General features: G+C 42.7%; 1 protein-coding gene across 4 annotated transcripts in view; it reads left to right on the top strand.

The window, feature by feature from the left end:
* CAMTA1 (calmodulin binding transcription activator 1) overlaps positions 1-22,987 on the top strand; it is a 583,032-nt gene that overhangs the window by 3,333 nt on the left and 556,712 nt on the right. For all 4 annotated transcript variants that reach the window (XM_078379134.1, XM_072977723.2, XM_072977721.2 and 1 more), the window contains exon 2: positions 16,293-16,411. In XM_078379134.1, the coding sequence (XP_078235260.1) occupies positions 16,293-16,411 (119 nt within the window). The remainder of the gene's footprint in view (positions 1-16,292; positions 16,412-22,987) is intronic.

Raw genomic sequence — 22,987 nt, 5'->3', positions numbered from 1 at the left:
GAGCCAGGTGGCTGCTAGGATGTTAACTCTACTTAAGCTGCTAGAGATGTTAGAATGGCCACCTCATATTCACTTCTTTTCACGTGATCCCATGTGGTGTGTTGCTTGGAGGAGCATCTAGGGTTGGTGAGACTCATTGTGCTTTGTAATCTTCTGCTTGAAAATAAATGCTTTCGAAGGAAAGTCTGCAACCCCTTGTCATGTTTAGATGCTTTCCAAATGCTGTGAATTTTTTTTAATTTGAGAAACTCCTCTGGTAGATCAAGGGATCTGTCCTAATGCTTTTAATATCTGCGTCCACATGTCTTACATATTGCCATCACATAAAGATGCTGTACGTGTGATCTTACCGCACGTGTACCTTGCTGTATATGTGGTTTTTGCTTCCTCTGCTCTGTGGTTGACAACTGTGGAATTATGCTCAGGAGCTATGGGTGCAACTTTTTTCAGTCCCACAAAATATTTGGAATATCCGCTGGCTGGAAGAAGGCCTCCGGTGTTGGATCCTGGGGTGGGGACTTCCCCCCCCCCCATTTGAGGCATTTTGGTGCAGGTGGGGTGTGCGTGTTGGTGGCCAAGGCCTGACATTAGAAATGGGCAGCGTCTCAAAATGAGAGTGAAAATAAGTGGAGAGAGTGTGGAATATGTGAACTATGGGCACCAAGAGGCCACATCAAGAAGGTGCATTTTGTGCACAGGGGGGAAATGGGTTGGATTTTTCTTTGATTAAGAATTGGTTGGATTTTAAGTGAACGATAGGGAATGATAAAATAGTGAAGGAATGCACTGTTCTCACTTTTAACTATTATCGCCTAGTGGGGAGCAGAGTGATGTTCTTCTTAAAAATAATTAGGGTTAAAGTGAGAGCGTCTGTCTAAGGGTAAAATAATGGGTGTGCAACGGAGCTGATTTTGTTGTTGCATCTCCCCAAGAGTTTGAGACAGTTTCATGTGAAACGTAAAATGACACAGATGGGAGTCCGGATCTGTCTTGGAATTAATGGTAGGGAGCTTAATAGGTAATCAGTGAGACTTATGAACGGAAGAGGAGAGACCTGGCACTTATTGATGGACGTTGTCTTGGGAGAACCCAGTTTTGAAAATCAAGAGATGATGTTTTTATTGCATATCCACAAGGGGGTAGTGATGTACTGTGTAAGATACTTGAGGTGGAAATATTGGCCGATCCCTTTAAAAAAAACACTTTAAACGTCCACATCTAGGGAGTGTAGTTGAATCTTCTGTTAATGAGATCTTTAAAGGAATTTTGTATGGCTATGTTTTAAAGTGTTAAACACTTCGTTTCTCTGTTTAAATGTGGAGCGGCTGGCAGGCAGAGGCTCTCCCCTGCTTGCGCTGTGGCACAGATCCACACAGGTCAAAATGTCAGTTACGCAGAAGGAGGCGTCTTCGCGCGTCCCATTTCAGAAGTGTTAAGACCAAGTGAGAATTGGGTAGGGAAATGTGGGACTCAAACATGAAGCGTAGAGATGTGACGGGAAGTTGACTAGAACAAAGAGGGGATGTTTACTGTTAAGATTCCAAATCCGTCTCTGAAGAGTGAAAAAGACGCACCATATTTCGGTGGGTTTATTCTCTCTTTTCTTACGTTCCGCTCCTTCCCATAACTTGGGTCAGATGCGTCTACCCATAAACCGTCGTCTTTGCGGTTTGCTAGCGGAGATGGAAAGCTGCTTGTAATTCAAGATGTCATCATGTTTCTTTTTAAAGCAGCTGGTTTCAAACTGCAGGCTGGCCCTGCAAAACATAGGCTTGTCAGACAGCCAGGTGAGTGTTTTCCAGTTCCGTGTGATGATGGAATAAGCCAAGTGAGCTGCTGGGGGGCTTCTGCTGGTCTGACAGGTGAACGGAGACAGCGGGGGTGGGCAGCGAAAAGACACACCGGCTCTGAAGTGATATGAAATGTGTTGCTAGTGTGTGTATTTATCTTAACCATGACAAGGCAATTAGACAAGCACCTGTCGGGTCTGCTTTGATTTGGATCCCTGCATTGAACAGGGGGTGGGGGGTGGGGATGCAGTCGCCTAATAGGCCTCTTCATTATGATTCTGTGGTTCCAACTTGGGAAAGAGTTTGGTAATAGCCGATGGGCAAAACAAAGCATGCTTCTTTTAACATGGTAGGATGAGAAGCCATTTAATGATTTCCCAGGGTTTGTAATTCTCCCTCTTTATATCTGCACTTAATTCGGCTACCTGTGGGTTGTCATATGTCAGACACTGGCAATCTTCTCTGCATTCACCAGCTTAGCTGGCTTGAGCACCTGAATTTATTAGCATTCCCTCTCCATGTTCTTTGACCTATGTGACGTCTTAGGACTTGTGTATCCTCATAGTAACTATATTGTGAGTCGAAGTAATTTGGCTGAAGTGAGACACGCTGGCTTTACCCTTTACATTTTCAGGTGGCTTCTCAATAGCATTTTCCCTGCATGAAAGGTCTTCTTGATGTACACATCTTGTATACCTGTGAATGGACTCTATGTGGGCTACTCGCTTGAACACAGTCTTTCACTTCTGCAAAATGCTGAGGAACTTGAGTTCTCCTGGGAATTCAACAGCTGTTAAATGTGTTCACGTGATTAATCTGCAAGGACCACTTGCTTGTGCTATAACATGGATTTGATTTAAATCAAATTGATTTTAAACATGGATTGAATTCTTAAAAAAAAGAGAAAGAAGTGTTTGTGATGATTAAAATTTTTAAAAAACGATTTAAAAATTTAAATTGTGATTTAAATCAATTTGATGTTTAAACAAATCATTGATTTTTATCCACCCTGTTCTGTAATGCCTGTCGTTTTAGGCCTGTCATGTGTTGTCAATTGAAACGTTTTACTCTCCCCCCCCCCCAAGAACTTCCCAAACAACATGGTAGAGGCACTAAATGTGAGATGCATATTGAAAAGTGCCATAAAAATCTAAAATAAGAGGAAGAGCCATGCCTTGTTATGTTTGCAAGCTTGAGAACCCTGTGGGGTTACCATCTTCCTAGCTCCTTGATCCTTTTTCAAATAGATTACCTAACACCTATTAGTGTGTTTTTGTAGGCTTATTACATAATTTTAAAATGCGTTAAAGCTGTCCTTGCAGAGTTGAGATTGGTCTAGAGAACGTGGCCATCACCCCTTCCCCTTGCAGTAAATATTTATTGAAATTTTAGCGAGCTGACCTTGTGTCTGTTCTCCCTTGCCTTTCTTTCTTGGAGAAAAATGGCGAAATATCTACTGCTTAATCACATGATACTTAACCTCTGTCAGAAGTATAAAGGGAGCTATTCCTCTCCTTTAATGATTGTACGAAGGTGAGTATTTCACTCGTGGTTTGTAATTGGAGATGCTGTTCCAGTTAACTTATAAAACTTAATGTTTAATAATCTCTAGGCTTAACTGTGTGTGAAATCAAGTGGGCTGACCATCGCCAGGACTAAAATTCTGTCTATATATTGTGCGTCGTTGATGGTGTTGTGGACCCATGCAGTGACTTGACAGGGTGTTCTTTTACGAGTCGCCTTGGTGTTCAGCCTGAAATCTGCCTGCTGTCCCTCCACCCAAGTGACACTCCAGAATCTGGGTGCTCTGCATCTTTTATAGGCTTGCAAATGTTGGGATGTTTTTTTGTTGGGCAGCCGATACAATTTCTTCCCGTTTTGCTTACTGCTCCTTAAAGCCCATATTGTGCAACCTCTTCAACGAATGAGGTACTTATCCATCTGGGCATTAAAAAAAAAAGATTCTAAATGTAGCCATTCCTCCTCTTTGCCCTTGCCATTTCTCCCAGCTTGCACTAGTACGTGGACTGGCTCTCCTGCAGAAGATGGGCTTTGCAAAGGGGTTGATGTCACGCCACGTGTATAGTGCAAACTTTCTTTTTAAGGGGATTTTGGCCCCATCATTCCCTGTGAGGCAGAAGTGGAAAGGCAGGGAAGTCGGATACATACTAGGAGGCAAAGGGGATTGAAGGCGTATCCCCCTAGGCTGGAGCTCTCCTGTTGGATCGGACGGCAGTTTCCAACATCTGCAGGAAGCTGTGCAGTTTGGGGGTGATGGGCATTGTAGGAAGCCATTTTGGGAAGCATGGGCTTAGCCTAGGAGTGCTCCAGAGTTACCTTTGAAGCCTTCACCCTCCCTTAAACCCCAATCCCAGTTCTCAGGTGAGGTTTGATTTCCAGATTTCCAGCCTAATTGGGAAAAGTGTGGACGATTTTGAGCATTTGTTCTTAAACTTGGGACGCCAGAGGTTCTTTGACTATAACTGCTGAAGGCCCCTACCCAAGCATAGCCAGCAGCTGGAGACTTATGGGATTTGTAGTGTAAGAACATTCGGGGGCCCAAGTTTGAGATCGTTTATAGGACTTCCCAAATTGGGGGAGAAAAAGTCTTAGACTCAATTTTTTCCCCCATGCGTTTCAAAATGATACCTTTGGGATATTTTGGACTGCAACTTGCTCTTCAAAAGCTCTCATCATGCTGGTTGTGGCTGATGGGAATTGTAATCAGAGCATTTGGAAGAAACACAGGTTGAGGGAAACCAGTATAGAAAGCTGTGCTGTCCAGATAGGTGGTGGATACAAAGTGCAGGTGGGCAGGATTCAGTTAGATGAGTCATGTCAGGCTTTCTGAACTCGCTTCTCGCTGGCCTTTGCTGCTCCTTGATAAAACTGGACGTTCCACTTGACAACGGAAGTTCATTTGTGTAGTGAAAGGGAAGAGAGAAGATGGGCTGTTACTTGCTCTTTAGTAATTAATGGTAATAATTATTAAACTTCAATTAAGTGAATTAGGGGCTGGTCTCAGTGAAATCTCTTGCCGAACCTTAGGTACTTTATGATAGGGTTCAGAAGAAGTTCTGGTTTGCTTTGATTTTTGAACTCCACAGTTAGACCTACTGTTTGCTGTTATTACTTTATTTACTTTGACGAGCAGGTGTCTGACGGCTTTTTCTGTGCTGGAATTCAAGCCTTGGAGGGTTTTTTTTGGTGTATGTTTGTGTGATTTGTCTGGTTTGATTCTTTTTCTTGTATAATACAGCACGCAGCTGTTGCAGGTGCTGTTGAAGGACTGTTGAATTCTTGTTTTATTGACCGACCGTAGGCGAGGGACAGCAAATCATCCAGAGAAATATCTGTGCTGTGGAATTTGATGTTCCTCTCTCACCGCTCACTTGGTGAACCTTCAGGATTTGGTGGAAGTCTGGCTGTCCCTGAGGTTGGGAGCCCATCTTGTGAGCATTCTGCTGTTCATGGAATACCAATAGTTCTTGGTGGATGGAGGATGATTTAAAAACAAAACTCCCCATTAAAATAGCAAGTTTTCAGACTTCTTAGGGGTATTGGGCAACATTTAGCTTTCCACCAATGTGTGATAGATCTCATCTTCCTGTAGCAAAGTCATGGAGGAACTGTTAAACCTGTTTTGAAATGTTTGATTTTTTTTTTTTTGAGATTGAATTGATTTAAATCGTGGTTTAAATAAAAAAATTGGCTGATTTAAATAAAATTGATTTACCTGTTTTCACACCCTCTGTTTAGCAAACAAAGGAAACATTGCAAGTTAATTTCAACTTTGTGTATCTTTTATTATCCACTACTTTGAAATCTTTAGATCTGAGCAGAGAATGAATATTCATAAATAAATAAACCATTTTGAAGCCACCTGACAAAACCTGATTGGCATTTGATTCAGAATAGTTCAGAGAAGCTGTTGTTCATGCAGTGCATCATTCATTTATGGGATTCACTGTTGCAAGAGAAGCATTAACTGAGGTTGCTATAAAAGGAGCCTAGCCAGTTCTGGGAGTAGGATGTCTTATTAATGACCATTCATAGTGAAATCTTCAAATGGGCACATAGACTTCTGATTTCCTAGCAGACCGGTGGATCATCTCTAGTAGATGGACCAAAATCTTCAGTTCTGAGTGGCCTAGTAATAAGACCCTCTTAATTATGTAAATGAAAGACCTTCTTAATTATGTAAATGAAATGACAAAATCTTAGAGTCTTTCTTTGCTCATGTCCAAAGCACCACAACGTAATAAACAAATACCGTAGTGGATAATTTTTATCCAGTGAAGGGCAATTTAATTGGGGCTCCCATCGTGCATGCTGAGGGAGGGGGATTGGATATATTGACATAAGTGTATTCTGTTATTCCAAGCACTTGCAAAGGGCTATGTCAGTGCGAAACCCCCATTTTGGGGGGTTTACTTTGATTGTGCCAATCTTTGGGTGAGCAGGAATTGTTCTTCGTGTGGAAGTATTGTAAGTCCAGTTGTGATATTCAACAGATGCCACATTCTTTCATTCCCAGTGAATGGCTCTTGAACGTGATGCCTCAGGCCAGTAGATTTTGGACTTTTCTTCTTGTTAATCCCAGAAGCCCAAAATCTGCCCCCTTCACTTCTCCATTTTAATCTGAATTAGACTTTTAACCTCATGGGCTGTAGACAAGGTACTCGGGACAATGCACAGTGTTGACTGTGCACATGTTGTGTAAAAAAAAAAAAGAATTAGAAGAAACATCAGAGCTTCATATGAAACAGAAGAACAAAACTTTACAGTAAAATTAACGGAGGTCAGTTAGCATTAATGGATCCAGAAACGTTGAACATGACAACGTTGATGGGACGTGCCACTTTAGAGAAAGACAGAGGGGAGGCCAGTCGTACCTCCTTAGGGGAGAAATTTCTCCCCCATCTTCCCTTTTCTTTGAAAGTCCCTGCCTTTCAAATGCCAGCCAACCTCTCCTCTCCGGATGCCAAGGCATGTTGCCCGGCCCAGTCCATGCAAAATGTCAGTTATCTTCTGTTTACCTGCTGTGTAAACATCTTGGGACATTTTCCAGGCGCTGAAAATATTTGAGCTGAAATATTGGATTAGGAAAAGAATTTATTGTTTGTTTGTTTGTTTATTCATGTACTCATTAATTTGTTCAATTTATATCTACCACCCCATTAGTGCAAGGACAACACTAGGCACATCTCATTTTGGTTAAATGTTCAGATACATTCAAAGCTTTATCTGCCAGCTATTTTTTATTGTGTAAACATATTAAGATGAAATATTTCCTTTCCCTTATATGGCCTAAATGATATTTATCTCCAGCACTTTCTTATCCAGTGCCAGCAGAATTGAAACTTTCTTGACAAGGGGGGAACTCTTTGCTTTTTAACCTCCCACCTCTAAATAGCCCAGCTCTTGCCTTGGTTGGATAGTTACTGCTGTAAATTCCCCCACCCCAAATTTTCTAGTGTTTATTTCCTCTTAATATGCAGGAGATTTTTTTTGAATCATGAAACCTGCAGATTTTCCAGAGCAAAGATGTGTTCAATTTTTCTTCTTCTGTTTCTATACTTTTTTGAAGGTCTGGCTGTTCTTGCTTCTTCTTTTCTTTATCTTTCCAATCCCTGTTGTTAAAGCTAAGTGCCCCACTTTCACAAGAGAATACATGGCTGGCTTTGAGAAATGAAATATCCAGGAGCAAGCCTAAAATGGTACAAAATCAGTCACTCCAGGGCTTGATTTTTTTTTTTAAAAAAAGGTGTGTAGGTGGGGAGCAGCTTTTGCAAAAAAAAATTAAAAGATCCAATGACTTTCAACAATTTCCAAACAAAGGTTGAGCTTTTAGTCTGTCGGTTGTCTATTTTTAGTACTGCCACTGCTTTTGAATCACCCCCCCCCCCGCCCGCCTCCATTCCCACTAACTAAACCTTCTTGTTAGAATATTCTTGGATGTATTTTGATCTTGCTCAATGATTTCAACCTGGCTTCTGACTTCCACCGTTTATTCCATGCATTTGGTTTTCACCTCTTTTCCTCTCACACATGAAGAGAAGGAAGACTTCAGAAGCCACAGCTTGAGATCTACTCCAATGTTTGGTGCCACGTGGCTTTGAGGTATTCCCCCCACCTTCCTTGTTGAATCTACATACCTATCAGTTTCTCTGGAATAAAGGCGCTGTGAACAGAGAAGAGGCTTCCTTTGAGCAGTTTGCACCAGAGAGTGGGAGAAGAGGAATGGCCTCAGGGAGCGCCAACCATCATATTATGATATAGCAAGAACTTGACGGAATGAGCTTGTCTATGATCCTGGATGAACCGTATGCTTGGTAAATACATAACAGGATGTTCAGTCCCAGATCTTCAGGAGAAATGTCTTGATTCAGATAATCTTGCCCATGCACGGTGCCTGTATTTCTTCTCTCACAAGTAGTTCTGAAAGCTTCAAGATTAACCAGAGGAGTCATCTACTGTCTTAGGGAAGCAGCCTCATTAAATACTTTGGCCTGCCCTCATCCATTGCCTGGGTTGCGAGAGATGTTTCCAGTTATTCCAGTATGTCCCCATCCACCCACCTGATCTTTTGTGACACATTGTTTGGTTCTGAATCATAGCCGTTACCTGTTTTGACCTAATCAAAAGGATTGAGCCGACAAGGGTCTTCCTCTTAGCATCGATGACATAGCTTGAAAGGACCAGTTCAGCAGTATTGAGAATCCCACCTCAACAGTACAACGGCGTGATTCTCTTTTGACCAGGCTGGGAGCCCAAGACATCCAGATGCTGCAGGACTCAAGCAGAGGTGCTATGGTGGTGCTCTTTCAGACCGTGGGTGGATGCTGACTGGAGTCAATATTTTTCCAGGAAAAAATAGACTCTCTTTTATAGAGAAGAGAATGTTTCTTCATGAAAGAACATTTAATGATCATCTACCTCCTGAAGAAAGTAGCAGAGATGCAAGTTTATCAACAAGAATTAGATAGTAACTGAAGCTGTTTAGTTTGCAGCTATCTGCGAACACGATGGGTGGTATGTCGTGCTGCTGGATGTTTCTGAAACAGGAAGACATAAGACATATCTGAGGCATAGTGACCATTCTACATAAAAAAGCTATGCTCTCCTGTGCCTTAAAAACGGTGTGCTCTCATGATGTTACATTTCACAGCTCACGTGAAGATTGCGAGGGAGTGTGATATACCAACTGGGTGTTTTGTTCTACAGATTTTAAAACTACCCTGTTTCCCTAAAAATAAGACCTAACCTGAAAATAAGCCCTAGTATGATTTTTCAGGATGCTCGTAATATAAGCCCTGCTCCAAAAATAAGCCCTAGTTAGGTGAAAACCCATCCTCCACCATTGTGCAGCAACCAGAAAATGATAACATAACTGTAAAATAAAACATCCCCTGAAAATAAGCCCTAATGAGTTTTTTGGAGCAAAAATTAGTATAAGACCCTGGTGTACGGAAATGATTCTGCTGTAGGCACTGACTCCCTGGCTTATTTTCTGGGAAACATGGTAGTATCATGGTTTGATAACAGAAAATCTTAGTAACTGTCAGGTAACCAGCCACACCCAGCCCATGGCTTTCATGTATGGAACGCATGAGACATTTGTTGATGGTGATGATGATAATAAGGATAAGGCAAGGTAAACACCTAATGGAGCAGGCAAAATGTGCTTTGTGTCCCAGTCAGTGTTCTTCCAGTGGATCGCAATCCAGGTTGTGTTTGGCCAGATTGCAGTGGATTGTATTGGAAGCCAGAGTCAATTCTACAAAGATGAAAATCAAGCTGAAATGTCTTGTACTGCACCTATGGGATGAAGGCACATATGGGATATGGCTAAACTGGAAGGCAACACATCCAGATGTTTCAGGTCATAACCACAGTAGTCTTGTGTTCCTGCACTGCCTGCAAATACTGCAGCCGGATTGTGTTGCAAATCACAACTACAGTAGTGCCTCGCTTAACGATTGCCTTGCTTAACGAGGAAATTGCTTGACGATTAGGTTTTAATGGTTTAAATGGTTTTTAAATGGTTAAAAATGATGGTTTAAATGGGAAAAATCCGCTTCACGATGATCGTTTCCCTGCCTCAGGAACCGATTTTCGCATTATGACGATCTAAAAACAGCTGATTGTTGGGTTTCAAAATGGCCGCCGGGTGTACAAAATGACCCCCCGCTGTTTTCTAGGATGGATTCCTTGCTTTACAGGCAGCGAAAATGGCTGCCCCTATGGAGGATCTTCGCTGGATGGTGAGTTTTCAGCCCATTGGAACTCATTGAAGGGTTTTCAATGCGTTTCAGTGGGCTTTTTTATTTCGCTTGATGAGGATTTCGATCTATAGCAATTTCGCTGGGATGGATTATCCTCGTTAAGCTAGGCACCACTGTACTGAATGGCAGATGTAGCAAGCCTTCACCCCGTCAATTCCTTGCTTTCGTGGTGGAAGAGCTGCTGGCAGGTTGAATGCGGTTGCGGGTCTTGACCTTCGTACACCTTCATTGCTGTGTCTGCAACTGTGTGGCATTTAAGAATATCATCAGCAGAGATATTCTGACCTGAAGTATCTCTTATGCTTAACCTGCATCCATTGCTAGGTTAAAATTGATGGAGGCATCCGTGCCTGGATTTCTGTATAGCCAGCATGTTTTCCTTGCCTTTTTCTTCGCCAAGAGGAAGGGCAGTCTTTTCCATAGGACTTCGTTGATCTTGCTAGAGGGAGGGGTGAGGTTTAAGTAATGTAACTAAAGTATTACCTCCCAAACCAAACTGAGACTCTGTTCTTTGGAACCAAATGGCAGGATATAAGTTTCAGAAGCAAACAATGTACTCAAACTTTGCTAATTAAAGGCCTCTGTTCCAACTCCACCTTTCTGGATACTCAGAAGATTTAAGAACCAGTTTTAAAAAAAGGTGTGGAGTGAGAAGAGGAGAGAGGGTGTGTGATTTGCTGTTGGGAGCTCTAAAATTTTACGGTCCACCTTGCCCCCTTTTGGGAGGGTGAGTGCAAGGAATGTGAAAGAGGCTGTAAAATTACCAAGACTTTATAGTGTGTAATTAATTCAGAATCCTTTATGGACTTTCATTAGTTAGTTCTCTCTGTGTTTTGAGTTTCTCTCTCCCCCCCTTCCAAATTTGGACTTTAACTCTCAAAGAGCAAATGTTTTAGATCAGCTCTACATGAAAGTTTCTCAAGTACAGACTTTGGAGCCCGGTGGGAGAGGTGCATAGCAAGAACTCATTGTCTTAAGTGTTTTCAAGAGAGTCTATTTATTCCCACTGAAATATGTAGAAATGGTTTTTTTTTTTCTATGTCATAGGAATTATGGTTCTTTTTGGATCATGTTGACTTTAAACTATAATAGAGGGTTTGAGTATTATGTTGTTCCATGTTAGAAGGTGTGAGTGGCATTTAGGATGGTCTTTGTCCTTTCCTACATTTTATTTATTTTATTTTATTTTATTTTATTTATATCCTGCCTATCTGGTCGGTTAAGACCACTCTAGGCGGCTAACAGCATAAAATAGTATACAAAAATTTAAATAGAAGAAACCTTAGGAGAGGGAGGAAGCAATAGGAGAGGGAGAGGAGAGGGCATCAGGAATTGTCTGGAGGGAAGGCCTGCCGAAACATCCATGTTTTTAGTTGGTTTTTAAAGATACCCAGTGAGGGTGCCCCGCGAATCTCAGGAGGTAGGTTGTTCCAAAGGAGGAGCCAGCGCTGAGAAGGCCCGATTTCTTGTCTTTACCTTCCGGGCCTCCCTCGGCGTTAGGCTCCTCAGCCTTACCTCCTGGCTCGCACGAGTGACACGGGTAGATCTTGGTGGTTTACTGCTTTCATCCCACCCAACTCAGGCAAGGGTTTGGCATCTTTCCATTTTGCATGTGAAGAAAAAAATGTCAATATAAAACTTTTGACAAGTACGTGTTTAGTTCTTGGTGTCTGTCTTCACAGACACCAGACTCACTGGCATCTCCTGCTTCCCTGTGAATGCACATCATGTTAGAAGTTTCGGCTTGTTCTCCGACAATGGGTACACACAGGGGAAACAAACAGAAATGGGCAGCTTTGCATTGAGGTCTGAATCTGAGATGCTGTTGTATTGCTTTCAAACAAGCCAAGTTCCTAAACCAGCCTGCAACCAGACTTGCTTTTCTTGAGGACAGCAAAACAAGGTTGTTGAGTTTGTGTCACAGATTCTGTCCCTGATTTTTGTGCCCTGTCTCAAGGTGGGAGCGGACGAGCTTGACCACTCAGAGTAATCAAGGGAAGGTACACCATTCTGGCTTCTCCTTATGTGCAAGGCTTGTCCTCTTGCAGGGGAGGAAAGGCTTGGAAGCTTACAAATGTCATCATCCTGTCATGGGTCAGAATCGAGGCCCTGACTGTGATCTTGGTTCAATTTAGGAACCGTATGGATGGCCATGCCAGTAGATGAGGCTGAAAAATCAGAATCTCTCTCTCTCTCTGCTCTTTCTCTGCTGCTTCCCATAATTTTGCCTGTTACCACCACTGCTCGTTTTAAATGAAATACTTCTTTACAATCTCGAATCACAAGCGATCCATGCATTTTTTAAAAGGAATCAAAGCTTCAGTGAGATGTGTTAGGAGCCAATCTGCATCCCAGCTTTGATTCAGAGCATGAAGATTTTTTTTCCTAACCCACATGTTAATAGTCTTATTTCTTCCTGATCTGTTCTAGTAGAGCATTCCATGACTCTTTCCCCTCAGTTCTGTGGTTGGGATTTCTTTCTCTCTGTGCTCAATCGCTTTTGCTGAATGTCATCCTGAATTGATGTCCGGTTGTTTCTCAAAGATGAAAAGTCCAGGGTCGTGTTTATAGTATTACTTCCTTTTGAAGAGGCAAGTGCTATTGATTGGAACAGAATACTATGTATTTAGAAATATATCCTATTGTATCCAGTGGGCCTGGGTTCCAGCTATATGGATACAGAGTTGCAACCATTGCTTCCTTTCCCCTTAGAATAATCACAAACACAATCTAAGCTGTTGCTGTTTTTGACACAAAGTAATTTCCAAAGAAGTAGCCATGTTAATCTCCGCCAACATATCCAGGCAAGACAGAATCAGAATAAAGAACAAAACTAAACCCTGCAACATAGTGGCATTGTTAGTCTTCCAGGTCCCACTAGGTTTGTGTGTGTTTTTTGTTTGTTTGCTGCTGCTCTGTTTTATTGAATTTTTGCTTTGCTTTGCTTTGGATATAAAAAAAGTAATGTTTTCCTGTCGCACCAGGGACAGGTATCGGTACCGTGGTGGACTTCCTGCTGTCTGAATGCAAATACCCCTTGGCACGCACGGTCTCTGTCACTGGCTTAAATTCTGTTGCACATTTTGTGGCAAATGGCTGTATGTTAAGGAAATCTCTGACAGCACCATCTGTTACCTCCTGATCCATGTGGCTTGGTGTGCAGCCGATAAAGTCTGCAGAGAATCCTTCTCTCCCGGCAGTGCTGTGCTAGAAGTAGCACCTTTCGAGTAATTGCACAACAGCCGTTCAGCCCTGGTCTCTGTTTTCACTCTGTCCTTCTTCAAAGACTATCTTAAAATGTTGCCTTATGGCGCTGATAAGGCAAATTCTGGACTCTCCTTGCTCTACAGCCCCTTGTTACCATCCCGTACGTGAATGCTTCGGAGGGGAGCATCTTTGTTCCCAGTGATTCTGTGGAGACCAAGCAACTCTTGATCCAAAGACAGGTGCAGAAAACCTGGTTTAGAGGCGAAAACCAATATAAACTTGATTCTTCTTGTCTTCAAGTTCTTGCAAAGGTGACTTGGGAGCCCTTTGCCTTTATAACCTTGACCTTTCCAGTAAAGACAAGGCTTGCCCCTTCTCCCCGACGTCTGCGCTGACCCTACCCTCCCTCCTGCTCTTTATCTGACATGGCTGTTCTCCCTTGCTTGTAAGACAGAAGACATTTTCAAAACGTCTTACTCTTAAGACCGTAGCAAATACTTAATTCTGTTCCCTGCAAAGACTGCAGGTGGAGAAACAGTTTGGAAACTTCAGCTGATGATAATCTGCTTTGTAACAGGATAAGGAGTCGATTTTGATTTTCCCCCTCGTCTTATCTGCAAAATAAATTCATCCCCTTTGAATTCCCACTTATTGTGAAAAGCAGAACCCGGCTCTATCTGGGACACAGAGGTGATATTCTAACTTGTGTTATCTGCCCTGCTCAGCCCACATCAGCTGATCTGTTAATCCTGATAGAGGCATTTGCTGCTGGTTGACTTCTTTTTCCTTTCCTTTTACCGACCGAGAGGAAGAGCAATCCTGTGTTTAAGACTCTCATCATTTATTTAGAAAGCTCCTTGAATGCTAGGTGCTGCATCGCCGTCAATTTAGAAACATCCCCCCTTCCACAAACCCAACTGTCGGTGAACGGACCCCCTACCCTAAAGTTACTGCACTGCTGTGGATGAGGGCACACTTATGCAACAAACTTCCCAGAGACGCTTGCCAGCCACACTTCCCTCCCAGTTTTTAAGAAGCTATAATGGTGAAAAGCTGCCTTTTATTAATGCATATTACTCAATGCCCAACTGTAGTTTAAGTTTGTTTACTCGAGTTAGGTTTTAGTAAATCCTGTGATTCCTTTATTACTTATTGCCGACGCTTGTAATTGGTGTTGTTCCTTTTTGTAGATTATTTATGTTTGTTGTCAACTGCCCAGAAAGTCCATATTGCACTGTTGTCTGTAGAATGAATGAATGTATATCGGCCCCCCCTTGTGCATTGAGATATTGTAGCTCATGCATTGATGGGGGGATGAAAATATTGTCTGCTGCTTTTTCATAGAACATTTTCTTTTCTAGAGGGTTTTTTTTAACTAAAATCAAGCCAACCATTTAACCTTAACCAGTCAGATGGGGCATTTTAGTATCCCAGAGTTGCATTTTGTTGCAAAATTCACACACAACTAGACCTTAGGAGGCAGGGATTTACAACCTTGCCACTTCAAGAATTATAAACAAGTGTCCTTAAGTTCCAGCCACACATCACGTTTCTCTTAGGGATAAATCCTTCCCCAGTGAACCTGTTGGGGTTTACCATTGGTGTATTTGTTTACCCAGCTGGTAAGAGAATAAAAAGATGGGAAGGAGTTCTGAGAGGGGAGAATGTTCCCAGCTGGTTTTTTTTGTTTTTGTCAAAGCAAGGTGGTGAGAAACAGAAGTGGCATTTTTGGGTTGTCCCTGAGTTGGCCCCGTTCAAAGGGGCATTGCAATTTTTAGTGGCTTCAAGAGGTATGAGACAGCTAAACCCATCCTTAGCCTTCGTCTTTCTGTTAATCTGTAATTTAGTGGCATTCCCATGGAGTCCAAAACAAAATAAAACACAACAACCCGGAGGTTATTCAATTTCACTTTTTAAAATCAGACATAAGGTCTAAAGAATGGATGTAATGATAATTCAGTAGAGTAATAGTGGGTTTATTCCCCCAAGCAGTTAATTTTCTAGTACCGTACATCCTATGCATTAAGTCTTTCACTCTTGAATAAGATCGGTAGTAGATTTGTATTTAATTGATGGGCAGTGATCATTAGGAATGATGAGAACTCTAAACATGTTTAATGCAAACCAGAAACCAAGTTATGAATCCATCTATCCAATTAGCTGCAAGTCTTAACTAGAAATAAAGTTCTTGATCCATCTCACTGCAAGTGGAGGCAAAATTAAGCCTGCTGTTAAATGAAATCATGTTGGGAGTTTTATTGGGAGGGACTGTAGTTATGTATTTTGGTTTCAACGTCTTCGGAAAATATTTTGACACTTGGCATATCCTGTGCAACCTAACGTAACATACTTTCCCCCCCCAGTCGTTTGACGGCATAACAGGATTTGATGTGATTAATTGGATCCACACCATCCCCTGTTGGGATGGTGTGGCAGAACTAGTGGAGCTTGGCTTTAGGCTGCAATAACTGCATTTTGGTGAGGTGTTACTTTACATAGGAGAAGAACTCAAGGTTGCATTCTGTACTCTCTTCCTGATCCATGGTCTACCCTAGCTGTTCTGAAGCAGGATTCGAAGTGCATTGCTGAAACATTGGAGTGGAGTGATGATGCCTACAAAGGGAGTGTCGGTGAAATGAGTGAGGACTTGCTTTCACTAAGAGTCTTGTAGCTTAATTCACTAAAACCGAGTCTTCCATGAGGATTTCTTGGTTCTCTTGGCAGAACTATGGGCAAGTTGGCTGGTATTTTTCCAACCTTGAGAGATTTCAGCCATCAGCTCCCAAGCGGGGCCTCTGCTCCGAGTTCCAAGAGGGATGATACGATTCTAAGCGGGACCTCTAGGTCTTTTAGTCATGAATCCCATTTTTAGGATGTCCAGCAATGAGGCTGAATTTTCCATGTGGATCCAGTCTGTCGGTCTTACATCAGGAGAAGGCTAGGGTGTCAAATAGTCAAATCTTGTTTCTCTGATGCCAACATATGTTCACTTCTTTTTCCCTTCCAGATGATCACGGGAACAGCAACGGAAGTCATGTAAAAATCTTTCTACCGAAAAAGCTGCTTGAATGTCTACCAAAATGTTCCAGTTTACCAAAAGAACGGCACCGTTGGAACACGAATGAGGTAGTTAGATCCACTTTCTGTGATTTCATCGTCCTAATTTGTTTTAAATTTTAGAGCACGGGAATCAAAATCAGGTTTGGAAATGTTATGCTGCCATCAGCATTTAGCAAGACCTCGTGTTCTGTGGAGTGCAGATCCCTTCATAGGAAAGGGGGGAAAAAAAACTAGGATGAGTTTTTAATTGTTGTTGGGTTTTTATTTTAAATAACGACAGTTTTTATTTTAAATAACGACAATCCCCTTGTGGAAGGGGTTTGTGACTCTTGCATTTTGCTTCTCTCGACGGTATAGTTAAATTCTGCGTGTATGTGACACGTTGGCAGTTGTCAGGAATTAATGAAGATGTAGCTTTGTTGCGCTACTGTCTCAAGTGTTAATTTGATGAAGATAGAAGGAAGATGATAACCCACCCACCCCCCAGACAAATCCTTCGCTCCGGCTGCACAGTGGCCTCTTCATGTTAAGGAATGATTTTAATGCAGAGGATAGAAACCCCAAAAGCCTGGCTGTACATGAAACCGTTTGGATCGCCCACATCAGGGTGTTCAGAACCAGAGGACTTGCTCTTTCCAAAGTAGAAGCAGCTTCTGCAAGGAATGCAAATTCAGCATTTTTTCCTTTTGCCGTGGAGCTTGATTTGTGTAGCAGTAATAAAAAGAATTTCTGATTTCTGTTGGCTGAAATGGACAGTTAAACTCATGCTTAACTCATTGGGACCTAAAAGAGCTTAGGTTTGCCAGGGTTGTGCCCGAAATGTTAAATTCTTTTGAATGAAGCAAACTTTGAAAAATAAATTACTCTGCTTAAAGGTCTCTGCCAAAAGTGATTCTGTTTGGAGCTTGATATGGAAGTGACAAGTGAACTTATTGTTTAACAAGAATAAGTGGTTTTAAGAACGTGTAAAGGTGTCGGATGATGTCTTGGGGAGAAATGTGTATATTGCACAATTTATTTATACAATATGAGACTTGTGTTGCTATTACCAGTCGTTGATGCAACCAGAGTTAACCATTCCTATCTCATTGCTTTGAGTCGGGGATTTAAGTGTATGTTTAGTCAGTGGGGCATGGTACCATGTCAGGATTGTAGCTGTGGTATTGTGGAGCTACAATAAACAAATCAGGTGGAGAAAAGTTTCAAACTCTATCAAACTTGGATTGTCCCCTTTTCCCTCTAACCCGTACCATATTTCACAGAAGTATGAGCCATGTTTGGTTTGTGTCTTTTGCCTTTCTTAAGGTGGCAGATCTGCCCATTGGGTGGGTGGGGGGTATCATGCTTGAAACGAGCCCTTCTAGAACATGGTCCTTTGGCTGCTTTGATTTCATCGCTGTAAATCAATAAAGTTCTCCACGTATCACTATGGCATTGTTGCCTTAACCATTAAAAAATATAACTGGAAAGTTCTGCTGCTCAAAAGAATGAGGGGAGAGAAAAGGTGGTGGAAGAGATGGAGGTTTAGTTGGCTGGTTCTTTTCCCCAACGGCTTGAAATACGCCTTCGTTCTCATGTTGACTGTGTGTTTCATTCGGAGGCTGTGAAAATCAGGAGGAGACATTTGCAAAGACTTGCCTAACTATTTTATACATTCATTTATAAAAGTAAAAAGTTGCTTCGGAACTGCAAATAAACTATTTGCGTCATTAGCTGTTTTAGTTCTTAATATGCAGGTGCCTTCAGCTTATCGTTTCTATACATGGCAGAGAGTTGAATTTCTGGTGACTGTCTTTGGTAACTCAGCAATCCAGTAAGTGAGATCCAGGGACCGTTCTTATCGTCATCTGCACAGGCCGTGAGGGATACCAAGGCAGATTAGACTGGAAATGTCCTTTATAGATAGCGTTTATTGCATGAGTGTCGTGTTGGTAGCTTAGGGGAAGCCATGGGTGTCGAAAGAAACCATACGCGTGGCACCCTCTCTTTAGGAACCTCTTGTACTATGAGCGGCTTCTCTTGCCCAGTTGGAAACATGGTGGCCTGGCCAGAGAAGGGCTTTGGGCCACTCAGCTTGTAGCACCGGCTGGTGAGGGTCATCCATTTCCCCCTTTGCCAGTTTCAGCTTAGAAAGGGTAGGGTAAAAAAAGACCCGTTGGGAAGATGTTTGGGACAATACCATGGGGGGGGGAAGCAGAGTGGGGTTCCGTATCGGTTGTGAAGGTGGGCTGGTTAGATTCAGCTCGTTCAAGGCCAATCTCCCGTGGAAGGCTGGCTTGCCTTTACTGATGGTGGGGAGAGGAGGGAGTCTACACAGAAGTCCTCCAGGAGGTTTTAATGAGAGAGCCGAAGTTGTATAAACAGCTGTGTTGGAGGGACGATACCTTCTGTGTTCAGGCGGTAGAACAAATTGGAACCACAACTCATCCTGTAACTCGCCTTGTTTTCAGAATGGCGTTAAGCTCAAGTGTGTGTGTGTGTGTGTGTTTGGGTTCTTCTTTGAGTTACATAGCACAGACCGTTGTATGATCAGGCGAGACGAGAATGGTCGGCTTTGCAGATGGTGTTCTTGAAGTTGAAAATGGTCTTTATTGAGAGATAAAAGCCAACGGCTGGGAAGTTATGAGCTGTCACTGCATCTTGAGTGCTGTGCCTCACACTCTCACACACACACACACACACACACACAAAGTGGCCAGGTGGCCATAGAGCCCATTTCCTCATCCTTGAACTGGGCGGAACAGCTGTGGGCCAGGTTGGGTTCAGATAAATGCCTGGAAATAAGAGAGAAGCCATGGGGAAAGTGCAGCCAGAAATCTCCCATGCAGGAAATAACATTTTGCTGCATGGAAGGATGGGACGTTTTCACAGTTATTCATATCCTCCACTTCCTTTATGCAGTTTTACAAGAGAAAGAGGGGGGGAATATGTGTGTTTGTGTGTGTATATATATATATAAATGCCATCTCCAGTTAAATCACTGCTATGATGTTCTGTCATGGAGAAAAAAATTCCTTTGAATAGTTTTCTCTTCCAAAGTTGAAATGGTAAATTCTTAGTGTTTTAGCCTGGTTGTTATTTTTTGTAGTTGCGACAGTTATAGGCTTGACATTTGGAAGGGTTAGATGCAGGGTGGATTTGATGTAATCAGATTTTTTTTAAACAATTTAAATTTAAATCAGTTTAGGTCAACCCTAGCTTAGCGAAGCCAGTGATGAGGGGCTGTGCATGTTGTGGTCTGTCAGCCTCCGGAAGGGCCCTCGTTGTGCATCAAGGTGATGGTGGTTCAGTCCATTGACCCTGGGTCTAGTCCTTTGGCTACGGTGGGGGGTGAAGGGACAAACTTTCATTCATATGTTCTGCAGTGGGGGGGAGGTTGGAGTGGCAGGCTGAAAGAGTGCATTAACTGGGGGACGTCTTGACTTGAGGAAGATGGTGGAGGCTTCCTTATCTTCCTCTCCATGCAATATTGGCAAGAACCATATTGCACAGGACATGGCAAACTCATTCAGAGAAGGTGGAACGGCATTCTAGCGGGAGTAGATTTCACACCCAAGATCTGAAATTTGGGACTGGAATCAAGGAGGAGGCACAATGTCTCCATTAAAACAAGGCATGCCCTTCCCTGCGTTTTCTTGATGTGTCCCATCTAGATGGAAGATGTTAGGCTCTGCTGAGGTAAAATGTTGAAACTGTGGAAGAGAAGTTGTCCTTTTTTCATTGGGAGGTGGGTGGGTGGGTAGGAAATATTCAATGCTTTTTACGAGAAAAACTTTCCTATGCTTCATAATCCATTTTTCAATTTTCCTAATTTCCCCCCAAAACAACAGTCACAAGGAGGCCTGCCAAAATGTTTTTCCCTTCAAAGTTTACTGCTTTTTTCCCTCTGGGACTTCCTGCGTCTAGTCTACTCATCCTATCCCGCATGGTGTCCACGATCATTTAGATGAGATTGGCCACTGGGTCAGGCGGCTTCTGGCTCGGTGGCCTTCCGACAAGTCAAACTGCAGTAAGGCCAACCTCTTAGCTAACAGGGCAGAATCCTGCCTTTGCAACCGAGCTGCTCTTCCATGACTACCATGGATTCAGCAGTTAGCGTGGCGTGTACCAGTGAACTCTTAAATATGGACTCAAATACAGTGGTGCCTCGCTTAGTGATCGCTCCATTTAGCGATGAAATCGCTTAGCAACACTGTTTTTGCAATCGCAAAAGCAATCGCTTTGTGATGTTCTTTATGGGGTATTTTCATTTTGCGATGATCACAGGGAAGCGATAATAGCAAAGCCCCCATTTTCGCACAGCTGATCGGTGGTTTCAGAATAGCCACCGGGAAAAAAACATGGTCGTTCGCTGTGTTTAGGGACAGATTCCTCGCTTTAGAGGCACCGTAAATGGCAGCGCCATGGAGGATCTTCGCTCAACGGTGAGTTTTAAGCCCATAGGAACGCATTGAAGGGGTTTCATTGCGTTTCTATGGGCTTTTTAATATCGCATAGCAACGTTTTCATTCTGCAGCAATTTTTGCGGAACGAATTAACATCGCTAAGCGAGGCACCACTGTATTCTCCTGTGGGGTTTGAAGTGGCCCCACGGAAATGAACAGATGAATATTCTACTTGGTAACACTTCGGATTATTTGCTCGTTCTGCCTATTGTGTCGTGCTTCTGGTTTTTTGTTTGATTCTGCTGTTACTGTTGGTCTTATTATTAGTTTTCTTTACAAAGTATTCCAGATGAGAACAGTTTATTCTTACGAAGACGTTCAATAGAGCGGACTCTTTCCTGACGAAGTTCCTGAAATCTCTTTACCTTGTGTCTGGGCTTGGCGCGGCGAGTTCATTAAATTGACAGAAGCGGAGGTTACCTGCTGTTAATCACAGGCACAGCTGTCTATGGTGAAGTTCAGAGTCGAAGCCTCGGAGTGTTCTGTGTAGCGGATCCTTCTCCTCCCCCCCAGAAACATCAAAGCCCCAGACATGCCGTGTGTTTAAGAATCCACAGCCTGAGCAAGCCTTTCCGCCCGCCTTTCCTTCGGCAACACAAAAGACACCCTCCTGTGGACCCCTGTCGTTGGTGTGCTGAACAGCTAGTCAATTTGTCCTGCACACAATAGAAATGTTTGGGTAGAAAGAACGGGTTGCTTCGGGGTTCCCTCCCTCCTGCCCCCCCCAATTGGCTGCCTAATCCGTGGTTTACTTTCCTTTATAAAAAAATGGAAACTGTCTATCCCGGATTTTTATTTATTTCAGCAATGCTAGCACTTTAGCATTCAGGTTTAACATTTTCAGTGCGATATTAAATATCCCTAAAATAATAGTACGTCCACACCGCCACTACCAAAATGAAGTATGTCGTGGAGAGGTTTAGACAACACATTTTGATGCAGTGCAAGACCTTCCTCTTCCTCTTTATTTGTTCCAGAAATCCAAAGTTGATCTGGAACAAAGATCTTCTGCCCCCTGTGGCTGTTCTAGTCCAGGAGTCACGCGCTAATTTCATTATGTGTCTGCCTGTTGAATTTATATACCACCTTCCCGCCCAGACTCAAGGAGTTTAAAACCAATATAAGATTAAAATACAGTAGAATTAACAAACATGGAAGTAGGATCAAATTCATTATAATATCAGAAATAAAATTTTAGTATTTCCGAATATTCCAAATACACTAGTAATAGTTTATCTTTGTTTTTGGAGGGTGCGTGGGGGGGGGGAAGTCAGTGTATTGAATAAAGTCTTACAGCTCGAGGCACTTATTTTCCAAAGGCCTGGCTGAATAAACAGGTTGTCTGCCACTGGGAGGATAGCTTAGAGGGGATGAACCTGGCCTCTCTTAGCAAGGCATTCCAGATCCTGGATGCAACCTTAGAGAAAGTCCTCTCTTTCTCTCGTCCTCCATCATCCTCTCCAGAAGATCTCAAAGCCTGGATAGGCTTGAATGGGAGGATGCAATTTTTAAATAGTCACAAGTTTGTCTCTCTGCTTGTTGTCGGTCTGTATATATTGTTCTGTCCATCCAAGAAGCTATACAGTGATCAGCCACATACGGGCCATGATGTTGAGAAAAGCTCAGAGGAATTCAGGAGAAGAATTCTGGAACAGCGAAGGGAATCTTGGAGGAAGGGAAGTCACTTATGCCAATATTTCTGTTTCTGAGCCCCTCTCACCCAGTCTTAACTTTAGATGTTAATAAGAAATAGTCTTCCTAAAACAGAAATGTTACTGGCCAAAGAGAAATGCTGCTGGGCTCTGTCCTTTTAGGTGGAGTGGCAAAGACTTTCCTTTAAATTCACGTCTCTGCTGGTGTATTCCACCTTGCCCCATTCTAAGTGAGATGGATAAGAAGATGGCAAGATGGGAGCAGTAGGCTGTCATACTTAATGATTTAGCAAATGGATTTGCCATGTTTTGCAATATTGAAATCAGCTGTTTCAGCTTGACCTGATGTTCTGGGATTCCCCCCCCGCCCCAAAAATGTGAGAATAACTTGATAGCTCAGCTACAGTGCAAAAACAGCTAAGAGCAATCTTTTGCTCTTTTGTACGTGTTGTAAATGCCATGTGTTGAATCCTTCAACTGAGCAGTTGCTTTTTTTGTCCCCAGCAGCACACATAAATTGCTCACTCAGATTAGAATATAGACGT

Source organism: Pogona vitticeps, chromosome 7 (genome assembly GCF_051106095.1).
Source record: "Pogona vitticeps strain Pit_001003342236 chromosome 7, PviZW2.1, whole genome shotgun sequence".
NCBI lineage: Eukaryota > Metazoa > Chordata > Lepidosauria > Squamata > Agamidae > Pogona > Pogona vitticeps.
This window is presented reverse-complemented; position numbering and strand designations above follow the sequence as displayed.